Consider the following 26,035-nt stretch of genomic DNA (forward strand, 5'->3'; position numbering starts at 1 on the left):
AGTGACACATACCAAAATCTGTTACTACAATAATCAAATTGTGGATACAAATATCCGTTAAAACATATATAGCCATATACTCCTCAATACAGCCAAAGATCTCACAGGAAAAAAAGACATACCAAAATTTAATCAACAGATTGCAGCAGAATTTACATTGCACATTCACGATCATTCAAAATAAACTTCTCCATTTTGGATACAACAGGAGCTTTCTTATAGTGCCACCCTCAAACAAACATAACCAATTTTGCACACAAGATGCTGGCATATTGCCTTGCATTTAATGTTCTACGCACCTTCATCCAAGCTGCCAAGGGCCTTTCCTCTAGCAGCACCATTAGATTTTTCATTTGAAGTAACATCAAAATCATAATTCTCAGAGGATTCATTTACCCTCATTCAGTTTATAATTTTCAGTCAACGCTTTTATATTTTGTTCATGACTATTTCTCAATCATTGAATTTAAACATGTTTTAATTCTATGTGTCCATCATAAGGTCTTGATTTTTTTTAATGATTTATAGAAAACAGCACACTCTCATCATAGACCCCCATTATCGCCAGAGTGCCGGCTTTTATTTTGGAAACCACTGACCGGAAGCTCTTGTTTCGCTCTGGCGGGCTTCACACTTCTGGATGTGGCGGAGGGGTGAAACGGGAAGCAGGAACCGAGGGGAGAAGTGTCTATAATGACGCCGCTGCTGTTGCGCTCTTCGCTCGGCTGCTTGGTGACAGTTTTCGGCTCATTTTCCGCTTCTCGAAACAAGCTCGTCACACAAGCAGCAGCGGTGCCTCATCTGTATTACTTGAGAAAAACGATGCACTATCAAACGGAGGAGAGAGGACACCCCAATTCTCCTGACTACCGGATTTATTTTAGTAAGTCAGCTAATCATCGCCACCATGGGAGAAACCACGTGTGTCCCCTGCATTTCATAGTATAATGGTTTAGCACCAGGGTCCGGGGTCTGACAGGTAACCACAGCTCGACCTCCAGGTCAAGGTAAACGTTTGACCTTTGAGTTGCAAGCGCGAGCTTTTCTCTTAAGTTACCACTTAACTTTACAGTCAAAACCCCGCCAATGTTAGCCCCCAGCTTTCAGTAGGTCGAAATTGTTCCTAAGCATAAAGCAAGGAAGATAGATGTGTCACTGTATATCCTCACGTGGTTTTACTTCCTGTTGTGCGGTCACGTGGACAGTAGCTACCAAAAAAGAGAAAAATATGAGGAAAAACTGGTATTTTCTCATCAACAGTAGTAAAATTCAGCCACATATCAGATGAAAAACTCTGTGATGCAGATGTTGATGATCACTCTTGTGTATCATAATGAACTAATGGAGACATTTAATTCATTATTATTTAGTCTTACTCAACTAATGGTGATAATGATGCAGCACTTTGTGATGTGAATGTCTGAGAAATATTAACCTAATAAAATATCACACAATTATTACGTTTCCACTATGGGTAATGTGACTGTTTTGGTTATGACTGCTGTGTTTCCATACAACTTTTAATATAAACAAGAGGTAACATTAGTTGTACTGTAAATGAAGTCCAGTATAACCAATAAATCAATAGCAAATTTATTTATAATCCTCCCCTAAATTGAGGATACAAGTTGGTACTATGTGTAACTCGCCATGAAATTGAATTTCAGACAAAAAAGTCTTAACTCAAGGTCCACTCACCAGCTTTGTCTGGAGCTTTCAACCGCGTACCACAGCCTCCTTTAGTGGATGGAATTTGTTCAGTTGTCATGGAGATTGCTCGATATATTAATCTGAGCTATCTCAGTGACAACTGAGCAGAGGAAGAGCATGAGATGTGATTGAAAGCCCAGGAAGAAGCTTGTAAGTAGACCTTGAGTTAATTAGTTTTTCTATTTGCAGGGTCACTGACCAGAGATCAAGCCATTTCTGTATGCAGTATAATCATTTTATGGATTTGATTATATTTACATGTATGGAGGTTTTATTTTTTTAACAATTTTTTTTGTTTTTTCTTAGAAACCTCTGAAGGAAAATACATTTCACCATTTCATGACATTCCACTTACTGTGGAGACTGAACAGGTAATTCTTTGATAGCAGAAGTTTTAGTTTCTGTTTGATAAATACTGCAGAAAGTTCACCACTCAGTTTTAGCTATTAAACTGTATTAACATAATATTCAAACCAGCAATTCACTGATTTTTTTCTTTCTTTCAACAGGACAATGATGTGCCAGCTAAAAAACCTAAGAAGAATGAAAGTGAGGTACTGTCAAATTCAAATATTTTACGTCAGTTTTACTATCTGAAAACATTCACCCCAGCATATACTGTATATAGCTTTCTTCTGTACTTTCAGGTGCTCTTTAACATGGTTGTGGAGGTACCTCGATGGTCAAATGCTAAAATGGAGGTAAAACGGCTATAGATGCACCACCTCACTTTTTTTTTTATATAATTGATCTGATTATTACACTTAAACTACTACAGCTTTTTCTGCCTTAGTAAAGGCTGAAATTGAAATGTTTAAGTAATAACACTGCAGGTTTGCATGAACAGGTATATCAACTTTCATTCAATGATAATCCATTGTAAATTTTCCAAGAATTGAGCATAGCAATAGACTGAAGCTATTTTATTTATCATTTGATGAGCCCCTAAATTGATGATACCAGTTGTAACTGACAATGAACAACTACTTGTATCTCACCAAGAAATGAAGTGCTTGACTAAAAAGTCTAAACTTAGGCCTTTTTCACCGGCATGGAAGCAGCTCCGTTCTGGTTCACGCACCAAATTGTGAACCTTTCGGAGCATTTTGACCAAATATAAATTGGTTCGGGACCCGAAAAGTTGGTTCCCAGCTGGAACCAAAAAATAGCTGGTTATCCTTGTGAACCAAAGTGGGCATGTCATATTCTACAGATCATTGTGCATTGTGCAACGCCCTCTGTTGACACATCCTTGATTACAATGGTTCCGCTCAAAACTGGTGGAAACACGGGCTGGTTCACTAGATAGCACCGAGATTCCAAGAATCTTGAAAGGAACCGGTTCAAGAACCAGAGCTAATTTGGTGAAAAGTCACTAATTGTGAGGGTCCAGTTACTAGCCTTTTCCAGAGTTAGCATAGCAGTAGCCTGAAGCTACTTTTGTTTAGCTAGCTAGCATAGGCTTTGAGTGTGGGTGACACTAGAGAACTTAAATCAAGTATTCTTTTACACTGGCAAAAAACACACACTCACACATAGGTACATACACCTACATACACCGTCATAATTGCTTTAATTTCCAGATTGCAACAAAGGAACCGCTGAACCCGATCAAACAAGACGTAAAGAAAGGAAAGCTCCGATATGTAGCCAACATATTTCCCTATAAAGGTTACATTTGGAATTATGGGGCACTCCCACAGGTGAGGAAAATGCACAGTATGAAGGGTCTGGGTTACATGATAGCTAAAACCATTAAGAACTTTTTGGTGAAATGTTTTGTGCACATGTACATCATCTTCATGCTGTATTGATTTTGATCCTAGTCAGTGACTGACAAATAACAGTACTGCAATTTGGACACTTAATGATCACATTTTTTTCAATCGAAAAGCATTATATAGTCCAGTGTTTTTATGCCTATGAATGCATTCATAATTATTTATTTAGTATTTATTTATTTTGTCAGGTAGTTAGTTGAAATGTTTGCTAGAAAACTTTGATTTCTTACATGTTTTTGAACTGTTCCTTGGAAAAGACATGGGAGGACCCAAACCACACAGACAAAGAGACAAAGTGTTGTGGTGATAATGATCCCATTGACGTTTGTGAGATCGGCACCCAGGTAAGACTCTTGAGGTGCATATATAAATTATGTCATTGTAGGATGTTTTTTTTGCTCACTTTATATACACTTTAAGATAACTTAATTGTATGGTTTATTGACTGTTTATTTGTAATTTGTTGGTCTGTTCTTCAGGTGTGCTTTCCAGGTCAGGTGATCCAAGTGAAAGTGCTCGGCATCTTGGCTATGATCGATGAGGGAGAAATGGACTGGAAGGTCATCGCTATCAATGCTGAGGATCCAGATGCCAAAAACCTAAATAGTGAGTTTTTTCCGCAGATCATATCAACAGTCATCACCTAGAAACTAGCGTTGGGCGATGTCTACCAAATTGGCTTATGATGATGTCCACAGTGAAACATTGCGATGAACGATGACATTGTTATTGGGGGGGACATTTGAGCCCATTCACAGCCCATCCTCACCTACTCATCTGGTCTTTCTTTACTTTTCCTCCCTATTTGTTATAAGATTAGTGTGGCTCCTTTAAGGAACAGGGCAGTGCGTAGTGAGTGTGTGAGTGAGCGAGAGAGAGAGTGACGGCGACAGCACTCAGAACAGACAGGTGTATTGGCGATCGGAGCAGAGGGAAAGGTTAGCAGTGAAGTTGTCTAGTGGCAGTAAATGTACAGTGTAGGTTACCATGCTTTTAAATTATGATGGTAGAGGGCTCAGTGGAGATGGCCAAACCCTACTAGAAACTGTCTTACACTGATCCATTCTCTACCCTGAGGAAATTTAGTCTCAGGAAACCTGGCATGATCATAAGTCATGGAAATTAGGATTTTATCTGGAATGTGATAAACAAGAAAATTTAAGTACAAATGTAATGGCTTAAGATACAAGTGTCAATGGAAGTAATGCAGAGCCTTTTAAGATTAGCTGCCAAACCGATCTCCAGGCCTTCTCAGATCTGCATTTGACCACATACTATAAATAAGTGATTAATGTGACCAGATCAGATTCAAGTGATTGAATGCATATGGTATATAGCATTTGCAAATCCTGTTTCTGAATATTTTTAAGCCTGCATTGTTTACATCAGCTGCAACATTCTCCTAATGTTGTTTTAATGGGGCATCGCTACCTTTTATGACCCATTATAAATGTATAACCTGTTTATTTATTTGTATCTCTTTCTCTATTGCTGCACAATTTTCTACACACTAACACTTGACATCCTTCAGAAGGATGTACATATTCAACATATTCTTATTTTTTGTTAAGATATATACCTTATACCAAGTGTAAATAGAATACAGATTCATATCTTCATAAGTCATACCAAGACAAATAAGGTGTAAATAAATCCTCTGTTCTTATTGTGTTGAATGGTTTGTGTTTCCCTCAGACATAGAGGATGTCCGCAAGAGCCGACCTGGTCATTTAGAGGCCACTGTTGACTGGTTTAGGAAATATAAGGTGCCTGATGGAAAGCCAGAGAACCAATTTGGATTCAATGGACAATTCAGAGACAAGGTACTGAAACATTTTTAACACCAAATACAGTACATAGATAAGACATGACAGTCAGTGTACTAGGGGTTGCAGTCCATTACGGTTTTAGTGGCTATAACTGAATGGACTGAAATGGATTGCTCTCTCAGAAATCCAAATGATGTGTTTTTCTCTGATGTTCTTTGTCTTTTTTAAAGGACCTTGCAGCTGAGATCATTAAGTCCACTCACGAGCACTGGAGGGCACTAGTGCAGAAGCAGACGAATAGTGGAGGGATCGAATGGTAAGTTGGTGTAGGTAAAACTCCTGCAGTGTGTATGCGTGTGATGTACGTATATAATTGGCTATGTAAGTGTAATAAACACTACTGACTTTTTTTTCTTTTTTGTTCAGCAAAAATATCTCCTGCTGTGAGAGCCCTTTCAAATGCAGTGCAGATGAGACCAGAGGTGTGGTCCAATCGGTAAGTGTGCGTGTGTATATATATATATATGTGTATGTATGTATATATATATATATATATATATATATATATATATATATATATATATATATGTATGTATGTATGTATATATATATATATATATGTATGTGTATATATATGTATATATGTGTGTGTGTATGCATATATATGTATGTATATATATGTGTGTGTATGTATGTATGTATATATATGTATGTATATATGTATGTATATGTATATAGATATTTTTATATATATATATATATATATATATGTATGTATATATATATTTGTGATATTTCATTATTTATATATATATATATAACAATAAGGAAATCATAGCATCTAAAACTGTATTGGGATAAGGTTTGGTAATTACCATGTTTGACACCACAGGCCCCTGCATTTGGCAGCGCACATCCTGTGTCTCCAGAGGGTAAGTAAATAATGACATACCTGCACTAAATTTGGTTTATTTGAGCTGTTATATGTTTCAACACTTATATTGTTATGGTATTCTAAATCTTCTCTTGCACAGTGGACAAGTGGCATTTTGTCTGAATCCCTGAAGACAATATGGAAACCAACCATTGTATGAAACAGCTGCATCTTTTGTATGCAACTGGATTTATATTTGGTAAGGACTCATTCTCAGCTGTATAAAGTGCCATCTATGTTTACCATCTAGTAAAAAAGAAAATGCTAATACCCAGTACATTGAAATATGAGCCGGTACTTTTGTAATGCTGAGTAAAGAACCAGAAGCAAGATGTGTTTTTGGGTGTCATGTGTGACACCAGATTGATGTACTGTCTATAATTTCAGTTATAATTTAGAGGTTAATCACAAAAATAATTGGTCTCCTTTCTACTAAATTGTAAATTATGTTGTATATGTATTTCAGTATTTTTGTGACCAATGTCCAGACCCAGCCTTGTATAAGACTGAAAGTCATGCTGATATGCTCTAATTGGCCTTCAAATGACCAGTGTGTAGGATTTAGTGGCATCTAGCAGGTGAGGTTGTAGATTGCAACCAACTGAATACCCCTCGCCTCAGCCTCCCCTTCCAAGTGTGTAGGAGAACCTACGTTGGCTGCGAAACCCACAAAAAACGCGAAAGGCCTTCTCTAGAGCCAGTGTTTGGTTTGTCCGTTCTGGGCTACTCCGTGGAAGAGGACCCGTTCAGCCTCCCCTTCCAAGTGTGTAGGAGAACCTACGTTGGCTGCGAAACCCACAAAAAACGCGAAAGGCCTTCTCTAGAGCCAGTGTTTGGTTTGTCCGTTCTGGGCTACTCCGTGGAAGAGGACCCGTTCCCTCTGTAGATATAAAGGGCTCATTCTACGGTAACGAAAACACGATTTTTATTTTCAGGTGATTATATACTAATGAAAACATACTTATGAATATTATATTCCTATTTCTGCCATATTCTGCCAATAGATCTCCCTAAATCTTACACACTGGTCCTTTAAGACTGTAACCAGTTTGCGCTTGCAACCAAAAGCCCAATTTGTATGTAAAAAGTAAACAATTTTCTCCTGTTTGGGTAAATAAAAAAATTAAGGCATGAACATGACATGGCCTCTTTCCAGTTTCATCCGTAATTACACATTTAAAAACTTCAACGTGTGGACAATAATGCACAGAATTTAGTTATTAGTATTAACTTGGAGTAACAAATCAAATTTGCTTTAAATAAATATAAATTTTATTAAAAAAAACACCCACATCTCAGCAATATCAGGAATGATATAATAAACAGCTTTCAAATAAACTGCATTCAGTACATTACAATACTTACAGTATTAATACCCATCCTTATTTCCATTTTTTGTAGCATACCAAACTTCAGGAGAACAAGGGAAGCCTTAAAAAATAAAATGAATAAAAAGTTGCACATTGTTTTTTACACCGTTAGTGTCTAACTGCAAAAAGTGTGTATCAACTGCTAGCTTAACCTTTGAGCTGGCACATATAGTGCACTAGTTAAACCCAGAAAGTCATTCAAGTAATGTTGACTCACTCAGAAACACTCTGAAGCATCTTCAAGTATGGCTATGCTTTTAACCCGCTATATCTTAGACACCTTGGCTTTCTCAACCACAACCTGCTACTGTAGCTGGGTCCTGTACAACAAAATTCAACATTTTTTTAAAATGTAGATTTATTTTACAAAACTGGATCAGTTAAAAAAAACTAAAACTTCTAATGTCTGAGTGAATAGGATACTATAACTGTAAACATTGCTGTGACAGTGAGCATACATTTACAAAGACTTCCTGGATAATCTAACCATGATCATTCTTTTAACCTGAAAGAGTCAAAAGGATATTTAAAGATATGATGAGGATTGCTGATAGAGGAGCTGTGGGTCAATTTGACAGAACAAGAAGAACCTACATCAACATCAAAGAATGAGTTGTATTCCTGCAATACAGGTTCTTGGTATGTACAATGTGACATAATTTATTTATTTTTTAACACATTTACAATCTGTTTAAATAAAACATTTTGTAATTCTTTAATACATATTTTTTTCCTGAAAAAGAAATGAAGTGCTTTCAGAAAATGAATATGTTCAAGAGTGGGGTAAGTTGTTACTATAACATGACAGTCATTCCATTATATACCGCATTAATTAAATCAAATAGGCAGGGAAGAAAAATCATTATACAATTGCTTAGTGGTTATAAATAAATTTAACTATACACAGGCACAAAAATGTGCACCTACGTTAATCACTGCCCTGGTCTTGCCTAATAGCATAAGCTTTTTTTAGTTAATATTATACTTTCCCTTTAGTCAACTCAGTGCATATATGTTCAAATTACTTTTAAAAGATTACCACCATCCTACTAGCTAAAATATAAGTAAAAAATTGCAGGAAAGTGTCTTTTCCTCACAAAATAATTTTTGTTTGTATGAAGTATAGAAGACGAGAATCGGATTCAGGATGCAATGGCATGTACCTGAATGAGAAAAAGACGATGAATACAGGCGATGAAAATGTACACAAAATTGAAATTGACATTGAAAATGTCCCTGATTTTACAGTAGCATCAAAGATTAAAGTTCAAGTAACAGTTTCTACCAGATTGATAAAAAAGTAATACATGAACTTTTATGCCATTTGGTGGCCTGAAGTTTAACTGTTAACATTTTGAAAGTAACATACAAAGGAAGAAAAAAAAATGTTATAATCATATTGCCAAACTAGTTTTGAGGTATATGACAGGTTTGTACTGTACATTATTTAAAAGCCTTCTCACTGCTCAAAGAGTCTCACATTGTATGATTCTAGTAGGTTGAATAGCACCTCATGATATAAAATCAGTTGAAACCCAAAGAAATACAATGAAATAGGCTGTTAGCATTCTTTACAACACAAAATCTATAACAGTAATTCTAAAAAGGGAAATTAACTTCCTGTACATATCTCACCTGTTTATCTTACAGTTAGATTGCAATAATTAAAGACCCCACAGCAAGCCAGCTGCCCTCTGAAACTGACACTGAGCTTACCCTGTTTCATGTTCCTCAGTGTATAAAAAGCACATTTACTAAGCACCACAGACATAAAACTACATGTAATATTCACAGTCCAGGTTTGTTCAATGAACCTAAGGTAAGGAACATTAAGAACAGTCGCTGACAATAAAATAAACCTGGAAAAAACTAAAATAACACAAACATGTAGATTTTTTTTTCCTCAATGTTAAAAATGCACCATTAGAATGGCTCAATTTACAGTATAAATGACATAGGAAAGTGAAAGAAGCACCAACACAATGATAGTTTTAAAAAATCTTTTTGCATGTACTTGAAACAGTTTCATGGATTGCTCATACACATATACTCTGTTATAAATTCATCAATTTAATTTAGTGATGCTTAGAAATGAATTACTCTCAATGTAGCGATAGAGTATAACCAGATTTTATGATTTAAAGGTATTACCAAAACATTTAACTCTCATTATTAAAAAGTGCTGTAAGAAACACTGACTTGCCGAAAACCATTAAGATGCTGATGATTCAACAGTGGGGTGATTTCAGTGTCCTGTTGACATAAGTCACTGAGTGTCACTTGTAGAGAGTGTTCTGGTCATAGTGTGAAGGCATTTGAATTGAAATAAATGGTAACAAGCACACACTTGAGCACCGTGAATGTTGTCATTTACAAAGTCAGTGTTTTATGCCAAGATGACATCTCCAAAATTTTGTAAGAAAAATAAAGCAAACAAAAATGAAACTTTGTTTCCATTAAAAATAGGTCCTTATGTATCAGACTGAAAGCACCAGAGATCTTGACAGTGTGTATCTTGCAAAAGTTGCCAAATAAAAATAAATACATCCTTAGTAGGGTCAACTAGTAAAGCTTGATTATAGAGGTGAAAGACCTGATGTGAAAGGTGATTTATATCTCATCTGATCACAGGTTCCTTTTTCTACACTTTTGCTAACCTTACAGATAAGAAGGAGTGTTTAGATGAGGCCAGTGGTGCTTGTGGTCTTTGTTTGTCATAAATAAAGCACCTTCAATTTTCTTCTTCATGAATGTTTTCTAGACAAACTGACTGTAAGGCCCTGTGACCTTGGTGAAGGCGTACGGAGATGTACTGACATAGGTGTTTGTTGTGCATGATAAGGACCCCTCCATTAGTGCCTGGATAAAACGCTTGTAAGGAGGCTCCCCAGTGGTTTCTGATGACTCTGGATGCTCACGCTTCACCCCCTTCTTACCCTTGCTAGGTGTCCCCTCACCACCATTCCTCTCTGCATCTTCCTCTTTCTCTCTAGCCTTCTCTGCCATCTTGGCTTCCCACAGTGCCAAACCATGCTTGGCCTCATTCATATTTTTGTGCTGGTAGAAGACCAAAGAGATGCGTGTTGGGTGGTTGCGGTCTGGGTTTTTAAGGGGCGTTGTGGCGTGGAGCTCCCGTTTTGCACACTCAATAAGGACTGAGCCGTGGCTTGGTGCCACTGCCACACCACCAATGTCAGGGTCCAAGAAGTTGTGCTCATTGTCCGACCACATCTCTGGCTTTTGTGTGGTTGTGGGTGTCTGTGGTGTTCCAGGCTCCTGCTTAATACTAGAGCCCATGTGGCTCCCATTGGGCAGACCTAACCCTGACTGTGTTTCAGGGTTTAAACACCCACCACTTAACTGAGCAGAAAGCATCTGTGGGCGAGGCATGCCCATCTCTGTCTTTATTTGCATATGGAAAGGATCTTGCCCAGGGGGCAAGATTTGAGGGCTCCGAGATAGGTATGGATTTGGGTATCCTCCAAACTGATTGCCTTTGCTCACAGCAGCTGTATAGTCTAGACCTCCATGGGCTGAGGGTGCGCTTGAGAGGGGGTCCAGGAACTGGGGGTCTGAGGCTCCATTAGGACCATAAGGGACATAAGGTCTCATGGGGTGAACTGGCCTCATGCTGCAGGCATTGTAACCATTGACCTGTAAACCTGGCTCACCATACCTTGGCGGATAATTGACCTCATAACGTTGATGTACACTGTACTGCTGCTCTGAATAAAGTGCTGGCCGCTGTTGTCGATACATGTCGAGGTGCTTTGGGTTTGAAGCATAATATGGATGGTAACTGTCAAGGGGCATTCCTCCGTTACATTGATAACCTGGGTATGGACGATGTGATCCATTAATGTAAGAGTTTGGTACATGGAGCTGGGAGGGGTAAGGGCTGGCTGGTGTTGGTGGCTGAGGGGGATACATGCTGCCTGGCTTGGAAGTGCTTGGAAAAGACCCAGGGTGGTTGGGGAACCTGGGGTAGCTGGCTGCATTTGTTGTGCCAGGATAAGGGGGAAGAATGCTCTGGTGCTGTTGTTGCTGTAATTGCTGTAGTTGCTGATGATGGGCCCCAAGGCGGTGTGTTGGCTGACCTGACTGTAGGGTTGCTCCCATAGCACCTGGAATAAGTCCTAGAAAACAAAACCCCCAAAAGATAAAGGCCTAAGCAAGGGCGAAGAAAATTACACAAATCTCCAATCATGTGTAACTTTTTGTCAATTCATTGCTCTTTGGTTTTTCAGTGTTAATCTAGTATGTTGGCAACATGTTCCTACAAAGAGATAAAATATTTAAGATACAATTTATAAAATGTGTGAAGATCAATGTTACCCTACCTGCCATAGGCGTGCTCTGCGAGGTATTCTCGTAAGTGCCAGCTTTTGACTTGGCCAGGAGGGCCTTCTCTGCCTTGTCATTAGAGCTATCCAACATGGCATTCTTGTTGGCAGCTGCCTTCTTAGCATCCAGCTTTTTTTGCCGGCAAGACTTGGCGGGTTCTGCAAGCATGCGCACCTGGCGGCGGAAGGCACTGAGGACTTGAATGGCGCCTGACTTGATTTTCTCCTGCTGACCCTCCTCACTGCCAAATTCGTCAGTATTGGAAGCCTTATAAAGAGGCAGTACATGAAGCTGCTCATCCTCTGGTATCTTTCCAATCTCTCGGTTATCCTCCCTTGTTAATGTACACACCTGGAAAAACAGGGTGAGTTATATATGTTTTATTGGGGATGTCACAGAAATTAAATAACAAGCCTACTTTTGTTATTCACATATCAGTTTTAAAGCCATGCTACGATGGGACGTTAAGGCATAGCTTGATGTGCAGTTTGAGTCTCTGTATCTATTCCATCTTCAAACAAATACAACATACTTAGAGAGATATACATTTCCTAGGTTCTGCTTACCACAGTGCTGCCGCCCTGCATGTTGTGGAGGTCTCTGTGAGCGTGGGCACAGAAGTCCAGACAAGCAGTGACCCCAGAGAAGGGACGGCCCTCCTTGAGCCCCAGACGACAATCTGGTGCCCTGTGTTCATGTTCCACCTGTGTCCAGGAACAGCAGGAGGTAAATTTGAGGAAGAGTTTGTGAAGGTCAGTAAACAATGTGGTTGGGAAATCTTTACAAAATTACTTTTTCATGTAGATACTTTCAGAAATACCCATGCACAGTGTTGGGTATGACCTATTGTTTGTAATGAATTCCTGCGTGCAAGTTGCATCACTCACGTGTTATTAATGTATACGTGTGACTTAAAACTTGCTTGGTTTAGATTTGATCTGAAAATCAATTATACCAGGACATTTTTATTATATATTTTGTATAATAATAAATCATTAAGCTGTAGATGTGGAAAGGCAAGCCTTCTATACAATATCCAGATAGTCTCACCTGGTTTCCATAAGCTTCAGGTGCGAACGTTTTATACAAGGGAGCCAATAAGGTTGCCAGATTTTGAAAGTTGTGTTCAATTTTCTCTTCCTGAAAGACAAAAAGTGTCAGTGTTAAGTTACTTTAACTTAAACCATGGTGCACATTTAGATTACTATTTTTAAACTACATGAAATACCTCTTTCACATCATCTCCTAGTAGCTTGAATTTTCTTGGTATTTTGCTCCGGGCAAACTTGCAGCCGTTGTAGTACATGCTCCAGGAGCAGCCAAAAGAAAAGGATGCTCCACAGGCGTCAGGATCTAACCCCTGGCATGCACAGGTTCTCCTGAAAGGGGAGGTCAAAAAATTTAAATGTGTCATCGTTACCTGGGTTAAATAAGTGTTAGCCAGAATTGATGACTGAGGATCAAATTGGGAACTGGTACCCGTTGACGTGATGCAAAGAAAAAAGTAATTATTAAGAGAAAAAAAGTCCTTAGAACAAAACAAAAGCAATAACTACATTTTCCCTTTATGCATACAATATAGGAACCAAGAACCAAACCTTGCTTTATTTCTGCAGTGCTTGCATATATATATATATATATATATATATATATATGTGTGTGTGTATATATATATATATATATATATGTGTGTGTATATAAATAATTTATTATAATATAGGAATATAGGCATGATACTAGTACATATGAAATGCTTGAACAGTCATATTTGGAAAAGAAGGCAATGTTGGATTAAATTCTGTCTAAAAATAATTATTGTGATCATCTTAACGCCTGTTTGGTTAAAAAACTACTGTAGCCCCCTTGGTCAGATTTGAGTTTTGTTGTGCTGTCACTTACTCCTCATTGAGAGCACAGCGTCTCTGGGTGAGGGCTCCGTGCTTTCTTAGAGTTTCACTTAGCTCGAGGTAGAGACGGTCAGCCAGGCTGGGCAGGATGCCCTCCCAGACCAGGATTACCACAATGATGCAGGCTGTCTCACATGTGTGACCACTACGTTCCCGCACCAACACCAGTAGCTTTTCTTCTACACTGGATCGACGAATCACCTGAAACATGACAGGTATAGGAATTTGTGCACATGCAGATATTTGAGGCAAATACAAGTGTAGCCGATTTCCCTACTTCTCAAAAGAAATATACAAAGAATGATTCTTACCCATTTGGCTATGGGGCACCCCTGTGTACTTTTCCCTTCCTTGCCGGTGTATATTACTTTCTCAATCCTGATGGCACGACCAGTTAGACCAGACCTTCAAAGCAGAATAGATGCATTAAAGTAAACAAAAGTACAATAGTACAGAGTGGCTATGTAACACAGCCCATATTTAAAGTAATTTTTCAAGAAATCAAATTTGTGGTTAACCTTTTCTCCATCCCCTCTCGTATACTGGCAATACTAGGCGCTGACCCCAAGTGAGTGTAGTATGGGCCTTCATCCTTCTCACTGATGTGTTCTAAATATTATAAAGGACCATACATTAATATTTACACACCAACTGATAAATCGTGTTTCAGAACTAAAATCATAAGACTCACCAACACAGTGGCAGGATGCAATGTCATATTGTGTTTTCATGGGGGTATCCAATAGATTCTTTATAGGGGTATCCAATAGCTTCATAGGAGAGTCCATAAAGCTTTGTAGGAGGTGTTCCTTCTTAGGGGCGAAATCAGGTGGTTTCTTTAGAGCTACATTGGCTGAGGCAGCTGCTGATGATTCCACTCCACTCAGGTCAGTGTTTGTTGACAAGATTGTGACAGGCCCAGAAGATTCCACCTTGACTTTATTTGATGAATTGATGACATGGGATTTCTTTTCAAACACAGGTGAAAGCTGGTACTGCCTCAGGCTTTGTTCCATAGAGGCCAAGATGCTTCCCTGCCTTTTGCTTTGCTCGCATAGGGATTGCTGATTCTCCTGTTTGACTTGCATTCCACCTATGCCCGCCTCTTGCATCTGTAACAGCTGCTCCTGCTGCTGTGAACCAGACAGCTCAAATGTGGTTCCGTTTTCCATTTTCACAGCTCTCAGGCCATGTTTGGGGTCACTAATGCTCTGAGGGGGATGAGGAGGGCCCTGGCGCTCCTGCCTTTGTAACAGGTGCATACGTAGGGCTGCATGCCTCTGAAAGTCTCCATGGGGACCCACAGGTCCCAGAGGTAGTCGAGGTCCCCTTTGGAACTGAGTGCATGATATCTTCAGCTGCTGTTCAGCTTTAGGATACATCTGTGTTGATACCTGTTGGTTTAACGTGCCTTGTGATAAGTGAGGTTGTGACTGTGTCGAGGTCTGGGAGATGTCCGCATGGTTGGGCTGGTGGCAGTGGTTGTTAGGCCGCTGTGGTTGAAATTGCTTGAGGTTACTGGTGCCTGAGTTTGGTGGATACTGACTTTGATGTTGTAGTTGTTGCATCTCTGTTGTGTTATTGTAACTGAATGTTGCATGGTCGCTGTGCTGGATGTGTTGGTTGTTGGATTGAGAAGAATTATTTCTAAAAAGCTGGTTGGGTTGAAGCTGCTGCTGACCTGGCTGAGGCTGACTGCGAGGTCTGTAATTGGGAGACTTGAGTTGCTGGCCTTCAAATTGTGGTGGGTGGGACAGGGGACGTTGAAGATGACAGTGCTGTTGTTGCTGCTGTTGCTGTGTTGCTAAAAACCCAGGTGACAGTATTTCCTGCAGGTCAGGGTCTTCACATAAGTGCTCTGACTGCATCTGGGTATGGTAGCAGCTGTCTGCCTGCTGATTTTGGGGGAAGTTATGCTGCTCAGGCATTTTCTGGGGTAGAGGCTGCTGCATTTGTGGTGCTTTAGAATTTGATTGCTGCCACTCAGGGGCAGTGTTGTGCTGGACTGGAGCACAATGTGTTTGGGCTGGGAGACAGTCCTGCTGTTGCTGCTGGAAGCCGTTAGCCCCCTGGCTGCTATCTGTGAAAACTCCCTGTGTCTGGAATCTTTGCGCTGGATTTGGCTCCAACATCTGGCAGTGAACCTGGGGGTTAGGTGTCTGCTGCTCTGACTGAGGCTTAGCAGGGAAGCTCCTCCACATGTCCTGCTCTAGTGCCTGGGATGGCTGGCCACTTGCTGGTTGCTGCTGGGAATGTGAAGAGTTCAGCTCTATCCAGCCTCTCTGGTGGGGAGTCGAACATGATAAGTCGGCTCTCTGCTGAGATGTGTTCTCCATCCCGTTTTCTAACCCAGCATGACATGGCTGTTGGAGACTGGGCCCCATGGGTCCTGTACTGTCAGCTCCATTTGGGTTCCCAGCTTTTTGTTTTAAGGTCTGGGGTTGTATCCCATACTGGTGGCCCCTGTCAGTGCCATGGTGCTGATGTTGACCAGACCTGGGTTCCTCACTTTGCCCCATCTTCTGTATACCGGAGTTGGGAAAAGATCCATATCTACCTGCCTCTGCTGCCTGTAGAGTAGCATTGCGTTCCAGAAAAGAGTTCTGGTTAAACTCTTGGTTTGCCTTCGCATATATACCTTGAGGGTTTGTGTCATCTGGATAACACTGTGGGCCATTTTGATGTTGTGAGCTTTTGGCAGTATTTGTAGGTGGGATCATGCCAGGCAGCTGACCTAGAGACAGCTCTTGACCAGAGTAAGATGGTGGCCGCTGCTGATGCTGTTGTTGTTGCTGCTGGTGATCTGCTTCAAAATTGTTGGAGTATCCATTCACTACATAGTTGACAGAGTTATAATTGTTGCCTCCTTCAACATTGCCTGATGCCCCAGGCTGCTGTTGCTGTGAGTCAGGCATCTGAGCTGAATTGGGCAATCCTGAGGTTAAAGAGGGGGGTTTAGCACCTTCACTGGACAGTTTATTTGCCAGTGAACCATTGACAGCATCTAGCTGTGGCCCAGATGTTTGTGATGCAATTGACACTTGCTCAGGAAAATACTGAGACAGAGTTTTCTCTAAAAGATCACCTGGAGTGCTTTCTATGGTTGAGGGGGGGGATACAGCACCGTTTGGAATCGAAACTTGTTTATTCCTTGGTAGACTGAATATATCTCCATTAGGAAAATTACAGTTCCTCTTGTCTAACTTAATCTCTGTCTGTGGGATATTGCATTCAAATTCTGTTTCCTTTGTCAACTCAGGAAAATTGTCCTCCAGACTGGAGCTCATGTCATCATTTCCTTTAATCTCAGAATCTACTTTAAGTTTCTTGGGATGATGGACCAGTAAGGACTGCTCATTGAGTGCATGCTTCAACTCTCCATTCATTAATTCTCCATTCATCATGTAGGATCCTTGATCAAACAGCCCATGAACTGAAGCAGGGCTGTTGAGGTTCTCCCTGTGCCTCTTCATGGAGTTGGCACCTGTGTTGGGCTTGTAATGGTTCCAGTTCGTATCCCCAGTGATCTGCAGAGAATCTCCCTCTGAAGACTGGCTTCCATTCTGGAGTTTGTGAGAGATGTTGTGAGATGAGCCAAATTGTGCTAATATCAGACTTTCTTCCGTCTCATATCTGGCCTGTTCTGTTTCCATCTGGCCTGCTTAGAGTCCATCCACAGGGCTGCCCTCTGTCCGTCCTGCAAGGCAGAAAGTGGGAGAGAAATATTTGGTTACATCATTTAAGCAGAGTTATGTTTTCAAATATAATAATGTATACTATGTAATACAAACTGCTGTGCTGATGGGAAATTTTAATTTTACATGTTGAAATTTAGCTCTCTTCACACAAAAATATGCATTATGTACCCCTTTGCACCCCTATGCATTGAAGATGCATTGGGGTCAGGTCATGCATGTGTCAACAAATGTATAGTGTGAAAGCAAATGTGTCCCTGATTGTGTTGAAGGACCGCCCAGTCAAAATCTTGGTGTACATATAGCATGACAAACCCCCAGACACAATTGAATACAGCCAAACAAATATGACAAAGTTTTGATTTGCATCTAACATCCTAAGTGAACCAAATCCATATTTTAATCCTAACTGTGAAAACCACTACTTTCTGATGCATTATTATGCTTATTAATGGTGAGTAAAATTATATTATGCAGTTCAAACTCACTGAATTATAAAATAAAGGCAAATTAAACAGTTAACATATAAATATAATTTCTAATGCACAAAAAATTAAATCATTAATGTGCATTAGAAAGTTTATTAGCAACAAAAGTTAAATGTACCAATTTGAAAACGTTTTACATATATAAATTCTATAGGACCCAGCATTTCCCACAGGATTTTATTTTTACCTAGATGTGTGCAGGAACTTCAGGATTATCTGAAATGTTTGGAGGTTGCTGGATTGTAAGGCTACTATATGGCAAATTGAAAACTTTGCTGATCTGAAATCTTAATGTTAAGATTAAGGTTTATCTGTGAAACTGTTTAAGATAAGCTAATTATTTTCTAGAAGCCCCACCTTTTTAGTCCTTTAACACCATCCATACTGATTTCACTACTATCAAATATGCTCTGCTGACAAACATCTAACTTCAGCACTCTTAAACTCAAGGCTTAGGTCTGAATATAGCCTGAGCAAGGGGAAGGTCAGTAGAGTAATGTGTTTACACTTGGCACCGAATGTGTATCAGGTGGCAACACAACCCTGTCATAGAATTAGATTCACCCTCAATGATCTCACCCCTCAATCTCCTAAAACCCAGATAGGAAGTAGAAAGTGAGCAAAGAGAAGACAATACAAACTAGAGATTATCACAGGACTGTGTTGGCTGGACTGTGAGTCACCATTTTGAATTTAATAAATACAGCTTGATAAAAGGTGTCCTTAAGGTACACCATGTTTTTGGTCACATTTTCAGTGCCCAGTATTGGGAGTGCATGGTAATGTGTGTGTTCTCTTTTAAAGACCCTTATCTCAAAGTGACTTCCTTTTATGTACTGTATGTGGATAGTAAATCTAAAAATACCACAATAGGCCAAATGCTCACTGTTCTGCAGATAAAGAATGGATAGAATATTAGGAAAGTTTTATGGCTACATTGTTTTGAAACAAAATAAAAAATTCCCATCAACCAGTTGGTGTTCAGTTGGCTTCCATAATGGTATCTTTCTTAGACAAACACAGGGGGAACTTTGACTAGAAACACTAGAACATGCTCTAAATTAACCGAGGAAAAAGAAAAAAAACTAGAAGAATGCTCAATTTAAAATGCCCATAAACCATCTTGGTAGCTGCGTTTGGCACCTTTCATGGCACCATTTTTCAGCTCTGTAATGCTATACCACATATGTAAAACACATGAGTGTAGTCAACAATCGAACCAGCACCTTGCTTCTTTTCAGACAGACATATGCATCAGACAATGACATGTATTTGGATCCATTCCCTAGATTCTGACCTCATTCCAGTTCACTGCCACAAATGCAAGTGTTCTGTTAAATAAATTGAGATTTTAGATTAAGACTTTTTTTAGGTTTATTGGTTATAATATCAATGGACAGAATACATTAAACAAAATATAAGTCTAGTTGATGGAAGGCAGTAGGATGCAAGGTTAATGTCCCAGATGGTAGATGCTCGTCAGCTGTTCAGTCATGGTATTCCTTACCATTAACACATTGTAATGTCAAATATGCAAATACAGTTCGGTTCTCAAGTTTGAGGCCTTTGTTATTAGGACTGAACTCTAGCATTGTAAGCTTTGTGTCATGAAGTTATAATGAATGCATAATAAGTTCTTTGCTTGATGTTTTTTCAACTGTCTGATTTAAGTAAATGTTATTTGTTAGTGGATCTGGTTCCAAGGATTGATCTAAAAACCTAAATATAAGAGCTTGGTAGCAAAATGTGAATATTTCACATAGTAATCTAAATTTGTTTTTCTGTCTGGTTTCAGCTAAGCATTAAATGTAGCACATGTAACACATGAACGTAACACATGAAACATCCAACATTTTGCAAACATGAACGCTATTTCTGGACTTTATGCATGAAAAAGTAGGTAAATGAAGCTTAAAGAGACTTCCAATATAGGGAAATTGGCAAAACTGTGAGGAGCTAGCTTTTAATCTTTATAAATGGAAGCTGTAGGTCTAGTAACAAAGTAATTTACTAAAGTAACAAAAGTGATGTATGGAATATAAGATCTCGGGTTAAGCAGCAAACAGCTCATGGTTTAATTTTGGCTTTCCCTGCACTCACTCTCTCTCTCTCTCTGCCAAAAGCAAATAGATTCCAGTGATTCCAGTAGAACATTGATTTCTGTCTGCCTCCCTCAATTATTAATGCATGTCACATCCACAGCATCTGCAAAACAATTGCAGTGCTGAGGCACAAAGAACCGCAGTCTAATCCATCATAATTATGAGCAACTCTCCTGCAGATGCTTAAAGAATGAGCAGCTGATAAGCACCAAGAGAGGCCCTGATTCAGTTTTCAGTGTTAAAGTAAAAGAGTGTTGGGAATTAAAGCTGGTTGGTAGAAGAGAGAAGCTGATAGTACTGATTAACAATACATGTATTCGTCCTGAACCGCTCGGTACAGGACACTCAGTTTGGTATGCGACGTCCTTTGTTCGGTACACCCTGTGACCCAAACAATTACTGTCAAATTAGTCTATTTGTGTCTACTACTTGCACGTGTGGAACAGAAATTCTAGAGCACGAGTTTTACCCCTAACATTTAGCAGTGCACCAGTTTTTGTCTATCAGCTGTAGCATGATAGTTGGCTTAGCCCGGTTAGCCAGGTTAGTCAAGCTCCTGTAGTGTTGCTGCTTCCGAATGGTAAACACAAATGAGAGACCAGAGCTGGAGGATCCACACTGACATTTAGATCCACTGTATGGGAGCATTACGGTTTCCTGGTTAGTAACAGTGAAAATGGACAACGATTAGTGTCAAACTGTAAGTCGGCATTATTTAGATATACAGAATTTAAGCGTATGGTCAAAGTGCTTGAGCCCTGCTACAATGTGCCTTCATGTGTGCATTTTAGTCAGTCCGTTGTGCCTGCCCTGTAGAAATGAGCAGAAGCTGCTGTTGTTCAGGAATTATCAACAGGTCAGACTCTTACAATGGAGCGTTACTGACATTTGTGTTATTTATTTGTTCTTACTGACAATATGCCAGTATTTGAGTGTCCTAACTCTTACAGTAGGATTATGGCCACTGTTGAATGTTTACATTTTTCAAAATAAATGACAGAAATATTATTTTCCACATTTCTGACTGACTGAACAATGAGAAACACACTGACACAGATTTTCCATTTCTATTTAGCCTGTGTCAATCAATATCAAATGCAATATAGGCAGCCATCTTTTTAAACAAGCTGCATTTGTCCCTGAGCATTATTTTCCAACATATGTTGAAGGTGAGACAAGATGCATTTTCCTTACTTTAATTGGTGTCTTTTTGTCTGCCTACGTACAAGCACCCTACATTATCATAACCACCGTCTACTCTGAATGCTTACAGGAATTTGAAAAGATTGGGTAGGTTTGGAAAGTATATGACCTTTCCTAATTATAATATGATATGAAACCCAATAGTCTGATTCCAATATTTTGTACTTTAAAGTCAACATATGTAATTAATCAGCCATTAACAGCCTTCATTTTCACCATTCATTATAAAATGATGATTTGCCCATAGTTAACCTCATCCAAGACATTTTACGCAATGTAATGCAACACAGATTACAAGATCCTAATGACAACCACAAGTCTATAATCATATTACTCATTTGTCAGTTTTCAAACCTTTATTATCAGGTTGAATAATGTTAAGTGAAGGTGACAGTGTTAGAGGTGTTAAATGCCTCTAAAGTTACTTAGATACTTAGGGAGTGGATTTAATTGTATTTATTCCTGATTTATGTTCTGGGAAATTTATGTCAGCTAAACACTCTGTATGTGCTTAGAAGTTAATAATGTCCTTGGAACTCTGAGTGAAGTCTCGGGTCACAAGTGCTGCCTGCTATGGTCAAGTTCAGAAAAATATGCTATACAACCTTTGAAAACATAATTGGAGCCAGCTTTAGATTCCCACAAAAGCCCTCCTGTTAATGTAAACCTACTATCGGTTCACTATAGGCACTGATTGATGTTAGGGAGGAAAAGGGAAAGAAGGTACTATGGCATGTTTCATTTGGCATAATTGTGCTCCATCACTGGGCCTGATTGTCACATCTGGAACCAGTTACAGCTGCTTATGATTCTTGCAGAAGAGCTGTCGTCTTCAAACGATGTGTGTTATCCAAAGCCTGATAATGTTTTTTGATAAATGTTTGTATATGTACAGTATCCATTTCAGCCACAACAAGCATGGCCTTTTATAGAAAAATCATCTATTAATCATGTATATCGTTTCACTCAAGAATGATTATAAACAAATGTAAGGTTCAGTAATGCTTTGAAATTCATGGAAACTTCTAAAATATAAGTGAATTAGCTACGCATATGAGGCATATTCTATCTCTGGGGCTAGCTTGTAGAAGTTACTTTGAAGGTCTTGAAATGGAGCACCTACAGCACCAGCTGACATGAATTTTAGGTGAAAACTTCATTCATCTTCCAACCAAAAACTTATTTCAATTGTTTTTCAAGAAGTTGCCCATTTCAAGATACTTTGACAATATTTATTTAAGGTTCCTATATTTCTTTAACCACAATGTCCAAACTGGTCACGTGGACCATGAATAAGGCAAAAGAAAAAAATGTCCCTCTGTTGCTATTATGACCCAGTTCCTCATCTGGGCCAAGACAACCTATACAGGAAACTGTCAGGCCAACCTCTGCCCAGGCAAGCGAGCTGGTAGACATAATCATCTCCTTCTCTGTGTCAATCACCCCTCCAGGACATTAGCAGCCCTCCAGACCCCCAAAGTTAGAGTGCTAAATCTCCCACTAACGAGCCAAGCTGTTACAAGGGTGTCTGGAAGCTCCCACCGTTGTCACAACAGAGCAGCCAGCTGCCTGTTAGCAGGTGGAAGAGGGAAGCAGCACACTGAAAACAAAGACAGATCTCAGGTCAATGGCTAGGGAAACAAGCCTGAAATGTGTCTTTTTTGTGTGTGTGTGTGTGTGTGTGTGTGTGTGTTGAGAGAAGAGTGGGCATCTTGCATCCCATATATTAACTTTTTAAGAAAAAACTGCATTGTTGTGAGCTTGATGAAAATATATTTTCGGCATTATCTAATAGGATTTGGAAGGGTTTCATATAGAGAAATTTATAAAACTCAACAAGAGTATGCAATGCCTCATTTAGACAAAACAAAGCTGCAAAATCAACTAGCTTTTTATATACAATATCATTTGAATAGAACTAGTTTCGATGAATAGTTAAAAGGATTATATAGAATTATTAGTAGTTCAAGTCTGATTTCAAAATGCCTCCAAATGTTCCCTTGTTTAATGGCTTTAACACATGATTTCTTAATGTTGTGGTCAGATTGACTACAGACTGTAGTCTGAGAACTGAGCCAATGTAATTAAAATGTAAAATAATGTAAGACAACTTAAAACTAATTCCACTAAACGCAATGATACAAAAAAATGTGTGGGTAACTCATTAGTTATATTCAGACAGTACTGGAACCTGAAGAGTCTCATGAGCTGCTCGGGCAACAAGTTGCAGAACTAATCTTCCTTTTGCTGCTGTCAGACACAGACGGATGTAAAGTGCCACAGCGGGATACCACCGCACCCTCATTTTAAGCAGAAGTGACACAGAGTCTCTTCATGATTATATCAAAATTATTGAAATTGAAATGTGTTATTTTGACAAATGATTACAAGAAAACCAAGTGGGAGTTGTGAAATGTGCACGGCTCTGTTTGATGAATGGCATATGGTCTTTGCATCCAGAAGTGCATCTTCATTCATACAACATAACATTTGGACGTTCTCTGCTAATTTTATAATGTGTTTGGATAAGCTTTGGTTTCTATGTAGCTTGTTTGGATAAAATGACATGAGGTGATTATGATCAGTCATATACTGATTTTTGCGGAGAGTTATAGCTTAATTTATAAACCTGGATCACGATATTGTAAATAGACCAAGAAAAATGACAATGACAATGAATAACAATGTCTATAGGCCAGTGAACAGTTTACTCAATGATTATTTCCCCCCTGGATTTGTAATTTCGGCTTAAATATTTACTTAAAGTACTTACAGCTGCACAGAGTTATTTACTATATATCATTAACATATACAGAAAACATGTGTAAAAATACACAATTAGGAAATTAAAACCTCTTTCTTTTTGCAGTAAATTCTACACTCACTAAGGGAACATCAATTTAACTCAGTTTGCTTTGAGGAAAAAGGAGCAAACTAATGCTCCCCCCTTTCTTGAACTCTTTCACATAGAGAACATCTGATCCCTGAAAACGTAACAATGAGGTAAGCGGGTGAATACCACTTCCCGACCCCATGTGACTACTCCTTTGTTTTGTCTGGTCCTCGGTGCAGTCTGTAAATCAGTAACTAAGTCAAGGGGTGAACACTGGTGCTAAGCTGCTTTCAGTGCAGCTCCATTCCTATGGGACAGTCCAGGGTTTACAAAGGACCAAATGCAGCCAAGCAGCTTGTCACAGTTGGATACACCCACACTGACAACAAAAAAAAAATCTTTGCAAACCCAGAACAAAGCCAGAGATCCCAGCTGAGTGTGTGCGCGCCTGTACGCGTACAAACATACAACATACACACACCAATTACGCAATGTTGTAGGTCCAACTTTGACTGTGCTTGCTTTAAGACATTTGGAGTATTGGCTGCATCCTCTTAATTATTTATTAAGCATGATTCACAGGGAGATCTATTTTTGCTCCATAAGTAGAGTACTAAACTAAACCAGAGGCACAGCATTGCAGTGGCTTTAGTGTGGATGCCTGCTAGAAGTTACTCACTTTGATCTATTTTGGTTTTCTTTCTAGTAGCTGAACTGGATTTCCAACTAAGCTTTCTTTCCCTCTAGAAGTCAATTTCTTTGTCTCTATATGTTGTTGTTTGGTTTCCCTTCCTCTCCCACAGCCTCACCTCCATTCCTCTGCCCTGTCATTACACTTCAGGTTCCTCTGCTATCATCTACTTCTACTCCTCCTGTTCAGTCTATCATCTAGCCTGTGCCATTATGAACCTGGCTGCTAAGCGCTGTTGTAGAAATCTATGATTGCACATAGTTATTGTCTCTGCAGCCATGTCTTTGCTGGCATTTAGAGATGGTCAGTTGCTTTAGTGCTTTGAAGCCTGGGGGCAAGGGTGGACTCTTGGACACAGTGTGATCAGTGTTGTAAAACAATGGACACAGTTTGCACAAGAGTCATTTAAGGGTGGCAGTTAATGCACACAACAGAATAGTCTTATTTTAACAATGAAGTGTCTTGTTTTTAATATAGCTTTGCTTAACCAAATGCAGGAGTACAAAACGTGTTTCTGTTTGTCCATCAAACTGCTACTTACTTACTAGAATATAAAAATCATTGGTATTATGGATGTTTAGTCCTATTTCCTCCAGTAGCCTGGTGCTTTGTCTTCACAACGCTAGTGTAACAAACTTTAATGCACTGGACTCACACTGTGTTTTTGTTATTCCCAGAGAGAGCCAGTGAAATATGAGAGCTGCCATAGTAGATGGGGTCTATTTGGCGTGACTTGGCAGCCGTATGTGACATTCACTACTAACGACAGCTGCTGGGAAACTCAGGTCTCTGCACTTTCAGGTTAAGACCTAGGCAGCTAGGACTAAAGAGTCCTGCTGTTGAAGAGAGAGAGAAGGGGAGCAACACTGTAAATCAAGCGCACACATGCCAAACCACAGAATAGAAGAACAGAATAAGCCATAATCTCAAGTGTACATTTCCTTTTCTTTGCTGAAATGGGCCCATTCGCATTTTCCTGTTTGAAGATAAGATAAGAACACGGAGTGTGCATCCAGTCCAGAGACTATAAATTTTCAGAGCACTTAGTGAAGGTAAAACCCATAAGCCTTATGAACTGAGTCATAACAAAGTCTGTTCAATTCTAATATTCATCGTAATATCACCTGTCTACATATTATATCTGTAACTACTATAACTCAATGCTAATACTATAACAACTATAACATTACAACATAGAGTAACATTGA

General features: G+C 39.3%; 2 protein-coding genes across 3 annotated transcripts in view; one reads left to right on the forward strand and one right to left on the reverse strand.

Moving 5' to 3' along the window:
• Positions 1-622: 622 nt before the first annotated feature.
• On the forward strand, positions 623-7,334 carry ppa2 (inorganic pyrophosphatase 2). 2 transcript variants are annotated; one of them, XM_044189105.1, is made up of 12 exons: positions 624-883; positions 2,017-2,081; positions 2,220-2,264; positions 2,358-2,411; positions 3,294-3,413; positions 3,749-3,835; positions 3,971-4,097; positions 5,187-5,314; positions 5,491-5,576; positions 5,687-5,756; positions 6,153-6,192; positions 6,295-7,334. In XM_044189105.1, exons 1-12 carry the CDS (start codon positions 694-696, stop codon positions 6,315-6,317), a joined length of 1,035 nt encoding a protein of 344 aa, XP_044045040.1. In that variant the 5' UTR covers positions 624-693; the 3' UTR covers positions 6,318-7,334. The 2 variants fall into 2 exon arrangements, with proteins under 2 accessions (XP_044045041.1, XP_044045040.1); XM_044189106.1 differs by lacking the exon at positions 3,294-3,413 and having other exon boundaries at positions 623-883.
• Positions 7,335-7,443: 109 nt separating this feature from the next.
• tet2 (tet methylcytosine dioxygenase 2) overlaps positions 7,444-26,035 on the reverse strand; it is a 31,443-nt gene continuing 12,851 nt past the window's right edge. Inside the window, exons 2-10 of the mRNA XM_044189104.1 lie at positions 14,507-17,512; positions 14,334-14,424; positions 14,127-14,220; positions 13,808-14,016; positions 13,137-13,287; positions 12,959-13,048; positions 12,475-12,612; positions 11,905-12,259; positions 7,444-11,700 (exon numbers count right to left, since the gene is read on the reverse strand). Of these exons, the coding sequence (XP_044045039.1) occupies positions 10,322-11,700; positions 11,905-12,259; positions 12,475-12,612; positions 12,959-13,048; positions 13,137-13,287; positions 13,808-14,016; positions 14,127-14,220; positions 14,334-14,424; positions 14,507-17,468 (5,469 nt within the window). The 5' untranslated portion in view covers positions 17,469-17,512 and the 3' untranslated portion in view covers positions 7,444-10,321. The remainder of the gene's footprint in view (positions 11,701-11,904; positions 12,260-12,474; positions 12,613-12,958; positions 13,049-13,136; positions 13,288-13,807; positions 14,017-14,126; positions 14,221-14,333; positions 14,425-14,506; positions 17,513-26,035) is intronic.

Source organism: Siniperca chuatsi, linkage group LG3 (genome assembly GCF_020085105.1).
Source record: "Siniperca chuatsi isolate FFG_IHB_CAS linkage group LG3, ASM2008510v1, whole genome shotgun sequence".
Classification (NCBI taxonomy): Eukaryota; Metazoa; Chordata; class Actinopteri; order Centrarchiformes; family Sinipercidae; genus Siniperca; species Siniperca chuatsi.

Coding starts and splice junctions, on each gene's coding strand:
- ppa2 (XM_044189105.1), top strand. CDS start 694: ATGACGCCGCTGCTGTTGCGCTCTTCGCTCGGCTGCTTGGTGACAGTT. Junction 2,265..2,357: donor CTAAGAAGAATGAAAGTGAG/GTACTGTCAAAT, acceptor CTGTACTTTCAG/GTGCTCTTTAACATGGTTGT. Junction 5,315..5,490: donor ATGGACAATTCAGAGACAAG/GTACTGAAACAT, acceptor TCTTTTTTAAAG/GACCTTGCAGCTGAGATCAT.